The sequence below is a fragment of the Nannospalax galili genome, unplaced genomic scaffold (assembly GCF_000622305.1).
Source record: "Nannospalax galili isolate Female #2095 unplaced genomic scaffold, S.galili_v1.0 scaffold737, whole genome shotgun sequence".
NCBI lineage: Eukaryota > Metazoa > Chordata > Mammalia > Rodentia > Spalacidae > Nannospalax > Nannospalax galili.
Window position 1 is genome coordinate 3,139,551 of NW_008341172.1, and position 12,787 is coordinate 3,152,337.

Below are 12,787 nucleotides of genomic sequence, written 5' to 3' on the forward strand. Positions count from 1 at the left end.
TTTACAAATTCTTCTTTGAAAAAGATTCTATTTCCCTGATGAAATTTTGCCTAATGAAGTGTTGTATTTTCACCTTTAAAAAGAATGAGGTGAATGTTTATTAAACTAATATTGCTTTAATGTACTTTCTTTATATTTCATGCTATGGGCACAACTGTTTCTGCTAATGGCTTTTGCCAAGACACCCATTTACTCCTAATTGCCTCTGTCCCTCAGTTGGGTTCAGCACTATACCTGTTATTTCTATGTGTTTAGTAACATAACTGAAACCTGGAACAAAGCAGGTAAAGGCTTCTCCTTCTAGTGAGAAATGACTATGACTCGGAGGGTGGGAAAACATCGTCTTGACTAGGACATACAAAGAGAAGCCATTTTCCTGATGCTCTCAGAACTGAAATATAGATAATATTTTCTCTGACATATAAAACGCTACAGAAAAGCAGTGATTTCCCAGCTGACAGCAATGCCTGTGAATACATTTCCAACCTCCAACATCCTTTCTCTACACTACCCTATGACACGCCTTCTAATTCCAATCCCCCAAATCACGTTTTCCATTTTTAAAAGAGAACACTGAGTGTGATGGCACACAATTGTAATCCCAGCACTTAGGGAGCTAAGGCAGAATCCTGAGTTCCATCCCAGAATGACTACGAAGAGACTTCCCACAGCCTAGAAGGATATGAAGGGTTAACTTGACTATGGGGTGAACCAGGCACTCCACACCTAACTGCCTGTCCCTTCATCTTTACACCACCAGGAACAGGAAGTATATGTCTATAGTTTAGCTGCCAGATCTGATTCCCTCTCGTCAGACTCAGCACTCCTTTGGGAAAACACCAACCAAATTTAATTATCCAACTTTACAGAGAGTAGAGTGGTCCTGAAAAGACTTGCTGTGCTTTTAGGAGAAAAGGCCTATTTCTTCCAGATACAGTGCTGAAGTTGGCCTTTCTGCCACCAGAAGACATGGGGTAAGGAACCCACCAAAGGAAAGCAGAGCTGGGAGTTGAGGGTGACCATCTCTGGACTGGAACTTCCTGTTATATGAGCTGATGCCTTCATTTTTGCCAACTCCCTTTGGCATAGCAAAAGCATATTCTGTGGTTAGCTCAAAGTGGAATGGGAGACCATGTGTTTATCAGAGTAGAAACAGTACAATTACTTTTAGGAAAAAAAATAGAAAGTTGCAGAAAGAAGTTTCCCCAAAGTTTGCAAGGATGCAGACAGCACAAGTTTTCACTGTGGGCTGAGTTCAGCTAGCATTTCTAATTCATGTTTGTTGTAGCCAGAGAACATACTCTGTAATATTTCATTCTTTTGAAATGGCTGGAATCTGCTTTCTAGAACAGCATATGACCTGTTTTAACAGTTGGCTAACATCCATTTGTGATTTGAAAGAATATGTCTTGGGGCTGGAGAGATGGCTCAGCAGTTAAGAGCACTGACTGCTCTTGCAGAGGACCCAGGTTCGATTCCCAGCACCCACATGGCAGCTATGAACCGTCCTTAACTCCAGTTCCAGGGGAATCTGAAGCCCTCTTCTGACCTCTGCAGCATTGCACAACATGGGTACACTCACATACATGCAGGCAATACACTCATACACATAAAAAATAGTAAATAAAGTATTAAAAAAAGAATGTGTCTTATGCAGTTTTTGGTGTAAGGTTCTATAAGTGTCAAACAGGGTAGCTGATAAAATTTTTCTGATATTCTACAGTTTTCATGGTTTCTTTTGGTTTAGTGGTTTCTTTAGTGGTTTTAATGGTGTCTAGTATTTTTATTTATTCCTAAAATGGTGTGTTACATTCTTCATAACTGTGCTTTGTGTATTTATCTTTTTAATTTTTTTCAATTTTTCATGCATGTATTATGGATCTTCTATTAGACACACACATCTACAAGAGCCTTCTCTTCCTTACTGCATTTTATACTACCAGGAACTCCTTCTGTCTCTGGAGTGTTGGGCAGCTTTCCATGGCTGTAAGAAATGCCAGAGACAATTAACTTATAAAGAGAAAAGGTTTATTTTGGCTCACAGTCTTGGAGGTTTCCCTCATGGCTGATGGGTTCTGGGGTGGGAGAGTACAACATGGACAGCAGCATCTATGGAGTAAAGCTGTTCTAACGGTCGGAAAGAGTAAAAGAGAGGGAGGAAAAGACAAGGGTTCCCAATTTCCCCTCCAGAATATTCTCCAGTGACCTAAATTTTCTGAATGGACTTTACTTCTTAAAGTCTCTACCACCTCCCAATACTGTCAGCCCAGGGCTAAGCCTTCAGGAGGATATTCCAAACCCAAGGGAAGCATTTGATAGTCCTCCTTGATTTGAATCCATTTGTCCAATATTATTATAAACACTTCAGTTTTCTTATGCTTACATTTTGCATAGTCACTTTTAACTTTTAATATATTCTTGTACTTGAACTTGTCTATTTTAGAGAGTATATAATTGGTTCTTCTTTTGTATACAACCTTAAGCATCCACCTTTTGATAGAAGTGCACATCATTTTTACATTTAATGTAATTATTGACATGGCAATATTAAGTCTGCCATTTTCTCTTTGCCTTATTTTTATTGTTCTTTTTTTAAAATCATTCTATTTATTGTGTGTGTATGTGTATGGGTGCATATATGGAGGTCAGTGTGTGTATGTGTATGGGTGCATATATGGAGGTCAGAAGACAACTTGCTGGAATTGTTCTTTCCTTCAACCATGTGGCGTCCAGGGAGCAAGCTCAGGTCTTCATGCTTGCTGGCAAGCACCTTAACCCACTGAACAATCATGCTGGCAAAATATTTTTAGTATATGAATTAAACTCCACTGCTGGCTTTCTACTTACATATTTTTGGATTATGTTGTAAGTGGTTCTTAAACTCTAGGGATTACAATAGTACCTCGAACTCTTAGCCCATTCTATTTATAGCTAATATTGAGTTAAATTAGATAAAATACAGGAACCCTGAAATAGTATGTTTCAAGTTTCTACCCTGCTCCTAATATTTTTATTGTGTATGGATCCATGCCGTATTAAATTTTTGGATTACTCACATGTCTTTTAAAAGAAGAGAATTTAAGATGTGGTTTACTAACCCATCTTCTATTTCCAGAGTTGTGTATTTCTTCAGTTCAAAGAACTTTTTTTTCTGTTTTTGGTTATGCATGCCTCTTGGTCGTGGCGAATTATCACAAGGCTTTCATTCCCGATGCATTCACTTTGTGGAATACTTTCTTAACTTGGCAGTTCTGTTCCTCCCACAAGGACTGGACTGAGCTTATCCCCGTTTCTTTGGCAGCCCCAGCCAGAGGGAAGGCAGGCATTATTTTTTGCGGGATTTCCTTGGGTATTGCTCACCGCTGTGCTTACTGCCCTTGTCCTTGGCAGTTCTGTTCCTCCCACAAGGACCGGACTGAGCTTATCCCCGTTCCTTTGGCAGCCCCAGCCAGAGGGAAGGCAGGCATTATTTTTGCGGGATTTCCTTGGGTATTGCTCACCGCTGTGCTTACTGCCCTTGTGGTTTTCACCTTGGCTTGCAGGGTTTGAGTGTGGCAGGTCAAGGAAGGTTTTAAGCTTTACTGTGCTTGAGGTTTGTTGAACTCAGCCCTATAAATTATTGTTTTCAACCAATACAGCGCCTTGGGGGGTATTATTTCTCTAAATACTATTTTTTTCCATATCTGTCTCGTACTGCGATTCTATTATAAATTGGACAACACACATTGACACACGTCTGAGTTTTTTGTGTTTGTCAATCTTTTTATTTCTGTATCTAGCACCGACCGGGTAATTTCTATGAATTTACTCCCAAGTTCACTGACTTTTTTTTTTTTTTGGTATGAATCTTTTTTTATTTAAAACAGTATTTCTCACCATTCTCAATCATTTAAGTTTTTTAAAAATTGCCATTGAACCTATGTCCTTGAGGAAGGGCTGCCTATTCGACCACCGGAAGTCTTGGCTGACCTCTGTTTTCCTCAGGACAGCAACCCCGAAGCGCCTGGGCAGAGCCCGGCGCGCCAAGCCCCGCCCCTTCCGGCGGCGCCCGAAGTTCGCGCTTGTAGCTCTGCCTCCGACGCAGCGAGTCTCCAGATTCCCTGGGATTCGCGGGACTCCGTTTCCGCCGGCGCGCTGACGTCACAAGTCGTGCGCCTCCTGCGCCTCTTCGGGCCTGCGCCGCGGGCGGGCGGAAGGTCGTCCCTGTGACCGCCGGTGGTTGGAGCCGCTGTCGCCATGTTGTCGGTCGCCGCCCGCTCGGGCCCGTTCGCGCCCGTCCTATCGGCCACGTCCCGCGGGGTGGCGGGCGCGCTGCGGCCCCTGGTGCAGGCTGCGGTGCCCGCCACCCCGGAGCCGCCGGTGCTGGACGCCAAGCGCCCCATCCTGTGCCGAGAGTCGCTGAGTGGCCAGGCCGCGAGCCGGCCGCAGGTCGCTAGGGTGGGCCTCAATGGTGAGCGGGGTTCCGGGGTGGCTCCTTCCCGCTCTCCGCGGCCCCAGGCCCTCGTGGGGTTCGGTCCGGCCGCTGCGCCCCCTTCCCGGCCCGGGAACGGTGTGAGCAGTTACGCCGCGCGGTGTTGCTCGGGCCTCTGGGGCCCCTGTGGACCGCAGATTAGACGGCTCAGGCTACACTTTAGCTCGAGGGCCAACTTCACGACCGGCCTCCTCCTTTCCAAAGTGCCAGAGATGCTGTTGCTTATACAAATTGGACCTTGGGCAAGTTTACAAACCCCGTTGAGGTGAATTCGTGGTTACGCCACTTTTGTAAGGTGTAGTGAGGCTTACTGGAAATAATTCCGAAAAGTCACTGCTGGGTCAGTTCAGACGGTGAGTAGGAATAGTCACTGTAATATTTAAGAATTTCCCGCGTCGCCAGCGCAGGTGCTTTACAGTATCTTTCCAAGGACGTCTGTTCCCATTCCCACTAGACAGAAAGCAGCGGCAGGCCCCGAGGTCAGATCCATTGTAGAGGGGAGCAGTGTTTCCAGGCACCGGGCCCTAGGGCCTTCAGAACCACACTGAATCCTGAAGGACGACAGAGGTCGATGATGTTCTGTTTCACAGAAAACACCTCACTGCGCACAAGGATGCACTGTGGGGCTTCTTGGCATGGGGTCTGCCTGCGTTATTTACACCCACTATCTGCAGATCTGTGCTTTTTCTGGTGTTTTTCCTTTCGAGTGCTGTGTTTTGGAGCGGGAAGTGGCAACATGGAGGCAGTATGCCTATAGGCTGACTGTTTGGGGTTAAAGAGAAAGTTAGGAGTTCTGTGCTTTCTGCAGTATGAGAAGCTGCACTGGGCTCTCTGATTTCTACAGTCCCATAGTTGGCTGTGCCCCACCTCATAGTCGCCACAGTACTTTGTTGTGTTACCTACTTGGCTCTGTTTACTGTTTTTTTGTGATCTTCTACATGCTGATCAAATTGTTCCCCTGGGCAGCTTTTTACTTTCTGTCCACCCCTCTGCCCTGAAGGGTTTTTTGTTTGTTAGTTTTGCTTTCTTTGTGTCAGGGTCCCACTATGTAGTCCATGCTGTCCTCAAACTCATGGTCTTCCCGTCGCAGCCTTCCCAAGCCTGGGATTATAAGCATGAGCCATCATACCTAGGCTTCTTCTGCAGAATTAATGATCTTCCCCTTCATTGCGTTTTCTACAAATCCAGGACTTAATTAGCCTTTCAACCTTAATTTGAGATCAGGTTAATAAAATTCTTGTTTGCTGAGACTTGTATGTCTTTATGGCCTATGACACTTCCATTCTGATGTATATTGTGTTTGTTGGTGATTCCTCTGACCTTGATCTTAAGGGTATAGAATACCTCCACAGTCTCAGATTTTTGTGTACAAATGATACAGGATATTTTTTGTGAATAAATAAGGAACACTGCTGGGTCTTGGAGAAACTGTTAGATCAAAGGTATAGTACCAAGTCAGAAGCATAGTACCCTACCCTAATCCAGGCCTATTCTTGTGATCAGGAAGTTAGAAATGATGGAGAAAATTGCAGTACCAAAAGTGAAAAGCATCACTGGAGTTTGTCAAATGCCTGGAAGGTTTGTTATAAAAAATGAGTGGCTTTCCTGTGTTACAAAAGCATGTTAAAGCCAGATAAATAACATAGACCCACAGAGTCAAAACCTTTTTATATGAGCACACTTTAGTTGTACCTTAATTGCACATTAAAATCCATCTAGGACGTTTATGGCTGTGTGGGTGGGGTTAGATCTGAGGGAGAGTAAGTTTGCAAGATGGTATCATCTTTTTCACTACAGATTTCTAAAGGCATATTGGCTCAATAACTACAAAAAGATTACAGGCCTTAGATTTTGTTTTTAAGGTTCTTAAAAATTTTTATGAATGTTTTGCCTTCCTATATGTGTGTGCGGTGCCCAAAGAGGCCAGAGGAGGCCATGGGATTCCCTGGAGCTTAGCTATCATGTGGGCTCTGGGAACTGAGCCCGGATCCTCAGTGACAGCAGCCAGTGCTCTTAACTGCTGTGCCATCTTTCCAGCTCTGAGATTTTATCTCTAGGTGGGGTTTCTGTTATTGATCTTGTTTAAAGTTAGAATTACATTTAGCCTCATTGCTTAATGTTGCTTGTGCAAAATACCTAGAGAAGGATTTTTTCAACATGACAAGTTCCTAAAGGTTTGTTGGTGATGTAACAGTAGACTGTGGCTTGCTATATAGACAACAGCAGATAACTAGATTCACCAAACCTTTGCATGAGAATGACAGTCATTCTCTTTAATGTTCTTAGTTACTTTGTATTCTTTTAAGGGTAGATGGTTTGAATATTGTTAAATGTAGAACTGTGAACTTGATTCTTTTATGTTTTAGGTATAGAACACATTTCTTGAGTGTATCCCCAGGCATTGTCATGGGAAAGTAATTCATACTTGATTCTAAGTGCCATCCTATACTGTCCTGTTGGCATTAGGTAGAATAATATGTGATGTAATGTCACTTTGATTCTGCAAAGTTGTAATTGTGAGTCTTGGGTTGCCAGTACCTATGTTTTAGTTACTTCTAAAATAACGATAGGATTAGTCAGAAAAGGACAGAGTAAGCTTGGTAGGTTTCATCCTTGTTCTTGAGTATTGATGACTTCCATAAAGTTAGTCACCTTGAAGTCACGTGAAAAGTAGTTGATATATTAGCATTTGGCTAAGACACCCCTGAAGCCCAAAGTAGCATTTTAACTTACAGTAACATTGTAATTTATGAGGTCTATCTCTTTCTTTCTTTTCTTTCTTTCTTTCTTTCTTTCTTTCTTTCTTTTTCTTTCTCTTTCTTTCTTTTTCTCTTTCTTTCTCTTTCCTTTCCTTCCTTCCCCATTTTCTTGCTTTCTGTGTCTGTGTGTAGGTGGGGAGGGGTGTGCAAGTGCCTGTGGGCAAATGCAGAGGCCAGAAGAGGGTATCAGACACCCTCCTCTATCACTCTGCCTATTCCTCCAAGAATACTGGGAGTTTTTCCCTCACATTTTCTTGGCTAGGCTGGAAGTCAGCAAGCTCCATGAATCCTCATGTTTCTATCCTCCCACCCTTGAAACTGGAGTTATAGGTGTGTTCTGGATGTCTTCTTTTTTCTAAATAAACTTGGCAAATGTCCAAAAACAAGTATATATTATATATATATATATATTTTGTGCTTCTGAAACATATGCGTTAACACCAGTAAGTTCATTTTTGTTAGACATTTACAAATGGTGTGAGGGTGTTCTGTTGCTCCTTAAAAAAATAAAAATACTGTTTCCAAACTATGTGTAAGCAATATTTTTTAATGTTTTCTCATTTGTCACAAACATTTGGCCTATTTTACTGCCTATAGCAAGTGTCCTTGAAGGTCCCACAGTAGGAAAAAAGAAGATAATGTTTTTTTTTTTTTTTTAATAGAGACTGTTGCCCTGCCACTGAAAAGGGAGATACATGAAATTTTTTCTTTATTCTCCTTACTAAGTTGAATAATTATTTTGCAGGTTTCATTGAGTGTTGCCTGTTCTTGTTTGTCCTTCTCTGACCATCAGTGGTTTTACCTGAAGGTCCTATTTTACACCCTAGAATCTGAAACAGAAATCCTTAAGTTTTCTACAACCAAGATATACTAACAAATAACAGAATGTTTATTATCATGTCATTAGTGTTTTACAAATTTTGGCCGTTCTTCCAGAGAAAGCAGAGATGGAAGTTTAGGCATCTGCCTTAAGAGGAGCACACATAAACTTATCAGGTAGATGAGTTTTGATAATCCAGACAATATGAAAAGTAATTACATTGCTATATAGTATGTCCTAGTTGTTAAATATTGCTGTTGTCCTAGTTGTTAAATATTCTGCTATTTGCCTTTTAACTCGATGAAATGTTGCATAACCCCGGTCAGCTGTATCCACCCAAGCAGGAGGAGTTTATTTTTTAAGTACTGTCTTGTGATTTTATCCAGTAGGATGGGTGGTAGTGGACTTCAGCTCATTTTTAGTATTGGAGATGTTGGTTGCCACTGCCAGTATGTTTCTGAGAACATGTTTTTAGAAATGGATTTTTTTTTGTGAATCTGTCTTGGCCGATGTACACCCTTCCAGGGTGCTCATCTAATAGTGCTTTACACCTCTGTTTGTCTTGCAGTTCCTGCTTCTGTTCGTTATTCCCACACGGATGTCAAGGTGCCTGACTTCTCTGACTACCGCCGCTCCGAAGTTTTAGATAGTACAAAGTCTTCTAAGGAGAGCAGCGAGGCTAGAAAAGGCTTCTCGTATCTGGTGACTGCAACTACTACCGTGGGCGTCGCATATGCTGCCAAGAATGTGGTCTCCCAGTTTGTGTCCAGCATGAGCGCTTCTGCTGATGTACTGGCCATGTCGAAAATCGAGATCAAGTTGTCCGATATCCCAGAAGGAAAGAACATGGCTTTCAAATGGAGAGGCAAACCTCTATTTGTGCGCCATAGAACCAAGAAGGAGATTGACCAGGAAGCTGCAGTTGATGTGTCCCAGTTGAGGGACCCACAGCATGATTTAGAGCGAGTAAAGAAGCCTGAATGGGTTATCCTGATAGGAGTCTGTACTCATCTTGGTTGTGTACCCATTGCAAATGCAGGAGATTTTGGTGGCTATTATTGCCCTTGCCATGGGTCGCACTATGATGCATCTGGTAGGATCAGGAGGGGCCCTGCACCTCTCAACCTGGAAGTGCCCACCTATGAGTTCACGAGTAATGATCTAGTGATTGTTGGTTAGAGACTTAGACTTGGCCAGGTTTCTTTCAGTTCATGTTCTTTCAGAAGAGTTGAGAGTAAGCCTTATGTACTTCCAGCTTGTTGATTTAAAATATTTAAGATTTGTTAATAATGTATTTGCAGACATTAATGTGAATTAAATTCAATTCACTGTTAAATATTGTCAGGCATTCACTTAATAAAGCCACTGATAAATATCGTTAAGTTCAGGCATAGATTTGAAAGGTGCAATGTCTTTGATAATTCTAATAAAAAAATTACAGATTGATGTGCAAGGTATTTGTGCAATCTATAATTGGCTTTCTCGTTTATTTTCTTATCCAAATATTTGTTTCTTGCTTTATATTTACTATATAAATTCTACAAACAGCTATTTGGATGAGGCAAAATTAGCTGGTCATCTTAAGTCTAGGACAGGCTTTCCCTTTTATCCACAGGACTCAGTCCTTTTGACTTTTTCTCTGCATGCTAGGGTGTGTAATGTTGAGTAGAGTCTTTGGCAAAGACTCCTGAAAGAGGCATTAGCAGCATTAAGGATTTATCTCTAGGTCTGGATAGCTACTTTCATGTCCATGTGGCATGGTGTTTGTTCCCACTTGGGAGTGTTCCCACTTGGGAGTGTGTAATGTTGAGTAGAGTCTTTGGCAAAGACTCCTGAAAGAGGCGTTAGCAGCATTAAGGATTTATCTCTAGGTCTGGATAGCTACTTTCATGTCCATGTGGCATGGTGTTTGTTCCCACTGGGAGTGATTGAGTACATTCTTTAATAAGAGGCTGGTGCTCCAAGACACCCTGATCTATATAGTGAGACCCTGACTCAAGCAAAACGGAAAAATGTGGCAGTGGTGGTTTATTACTGAAACAGGCCTTTCAGAGTGCTCCTCTGCGTGCTGCCTATCAGAGTTCCCACTGCTCCTGCATCTACCCAGCCAAGAGGCAGGTAGATAGCATCTGACAAAAAATACTGTTTTTTTCTGGAAATGCCCCTACTGGGTTAGTTTCCATGGTGATTACATCCTGAGGTATTTCTCCCACTTGGATTTACAGAGACTATGATGTGGGTACAAGAGTACTTATCAAAATTACCAGTCTTTTCTGCCTTCTGCCTAGTTGTGTCCTGGCATAAGCTGGTTACACAAAGGAGACAAGACTGACTCTTGGTAATCCCTTAGGGAATGGACTGGGCCTTGCCCTTTGTTGAGCATCACAGCTACATGTTGATGGATTTGGCTTGGCTTTCTTTGCTGCTTGGAAGGGAAGTCAATAAGATATGTTGTACTCTACTGGGTCTACTTTGTGATCATGTGCATTTGTAAAACAGCAAACTAGATTAGACTGGTCCTTTCAGAAGGAACTGACCATCCAGGGTTTTAGTCTTTAATAGTTAGAAGTTTGTTTTAAAAAGATGCCCATTTATCAAGTATGATACTTAGTAGGACATACGTGAGTTATCTTATATTCTAGGTCTCCAGGTAGAGAGAGTTCCTGGACCTAGGAAATGAGGGCAGAGGATGACTTCAGTTGTGGGGAAGACTGAGAAACCTGTGTGGGCAGAGAATCTCAACAGTACCCTTGCCTTGAACCTTGAAATAGCTCATATTTCTATTTTGACATGTCACTTAGAAGTTTGTATCACATGCACTTTGAATTGCTGTATTTGGTGGGCTACTTACATGAGTTTCATAATGGCATGCTTTCAAATCTTAGCCATAAGGTTTTAAAGGAAGGCTTTATTCCACAGAGGAAGGACAATTTAGGTTACATGGTACCACTTGTTAAGTAGAGAGCGCAGGCCCAAGTCAGCTTTTTGACTTACAGAAACTGTAAGAAGGAATGACAGTGAAATCGGACCAGTTGACTTTCTGACATCCATCCTTTACATGTATCACTTTCTATTGAAGGTAACTTTTGAGGTTATCTTGGTAGCTTTTTTAATGTGTTAAAAATAAGGTTAAGAAAGGCTTTTCAAAAGATACTTTTTTTGTAGAAAAAGTTTACTTTTGGTCTTTATGAATGTACCTTTATAAAATGTTTCACTTGCGTATTTAAAGGGCATTTGTCCTTGGTATTTGTGGCTTGGGATCAAAATGGGCTCTTAAGCATATATGTTTTCCTAAATATTTGGATCTTACTCTTTAGAAATCAGAAAATTGTTCATTTTCATTTGAATTTTCCTGCATTTTAACCCAGAATAATTGTCAGTAATTTTTAGAATGTTCTTGGATCAAACACACATTTGTTATCACTGTTTGCACCTGACGCCTCCACACCATTTCCTGAGGTTGCTTTTTGTTGTCAGCTGCTCACTAGCCTGTGCGGATACCACATGAACACTTTAAGAAGGACCCTTTGTTTCCCACAGGCCTTAGGAAACGCATCTGTTTCCATAAGCTGGATTTTTCACCATAGTTGACGCTACTGAGTGATCTTTCTAGGAAGCTGAAGCTCTGCTATCTTGGGTTCAGTGACAGCGCACTTGCTGGGAGTCCACCAGTGAGGAACTCGGGGGCATGTGGCTCAGTGGTACATTGTTCATACCAGCATGTAGAAGGCCCTGGGACACATGCTCCGTATGCTCCAACCAAAACCTTGCTTGTCTTCCCTGACCCACTTTCCTATTCCTTTCCCTAGGCCAAGTCAGTCACCAAGCTCTGCTGATTGTAATCTCCTTGACATAACATCCATTACTTATTCCTGCTCACTGGACTAAGTGTTCAGCGTATATGAGCTCAGCCCTCAAAAGTCCTGTCAGATTATATTGGTATGCCTAGATTGTGAGAAAGCAGGTGTGTAGTTTTGTCACAGTCAACTTCTTAGGTTGATGTAAAACTATTTTAACCCACGGACTAGAGCCCACAGCCTGTAGCCTACTCATCAGCCTGTCCTGCTAGCACTTAAAGTTGAGGCATCCTTATTTCTTGCTTGCATTTCTTAAGATTTCTGTCACCTATTTCCTTTACTCTTGCCCTGTTAAAATCTACCTTCCACAGAGCTGCCAAGCAATACAGAGGTGACTGACCAGGGTTCTGTTCTTGGCCCTCCCATTTTCCAGAAGTGTAGCCTCATAAGGTACGTGTACCTCTTCCCACCTCTGAAAAATAGTAACCTCTTGGGATGGCTTTAGGAATTGATGCATTAAATTATGGCCAGGGGTGATACTAAAATGGGGGAACCTCCACAAGGTCCTTTCCCTGCATCTGGTCAGTGGATTCCTGGCTTCTGAAGCAGGGTGCTTGTAACTTGCCTTCAGTTTCTTCCCTCGTATCCTTTCTGCCTGCTTCCCCTTCTCTTAGTTGTGGTTCTCTTCCTGCCCGTCAAAAATCTTAGGTGAAACCACAGGGAAATTTTCCTGCATTATACTAACTTTGCCATCAAAATTTCCAAAAATAGCCAGGAAATATTCACATCCTTATTTTCCTATTTTGTCTCCCACTAGACAGAGGAGCCTGTATCATGATATACTTAGTTCTTGAGTGCTGAACAGGTGGGAGTGGAAAGTGAATTCTGATCATTTGAAAGGGATATTTTCCAGGAATTAATTTGTAAATATCAGGCTTAA

General features: G+C 42.1%; 1 protein-coding gene across 1 annotated transcript; it reads left to right on the forward strand.

The window, feature by feature from the left end:
- Window positions 1–4,129: 4,129 nt before the first annotated feature.
- Window positions 4,130–9,507, forward strand: LOC103737005 (cytochrome b-c1 complex subunit Rieske, mitochondrial). Its single transcript, XM_008836681.3, has 2 exons — window positions 4,130–4,450; window positions 8,619–9,507. Exons 1-2 carry the CDS (start codon window positions 4,237–4,239, stop codon window positions 9,227–9,229), a joined length of 825 nt encoding a protein of 274 aa, XP_008834903.1. The 5' UTR covers window positions 4,130–4,236; the 3' UTR covers window positions 9,230–9,507.
- Window positions 9,508–12,787: the final 3,280 nt, after the last annotated feature.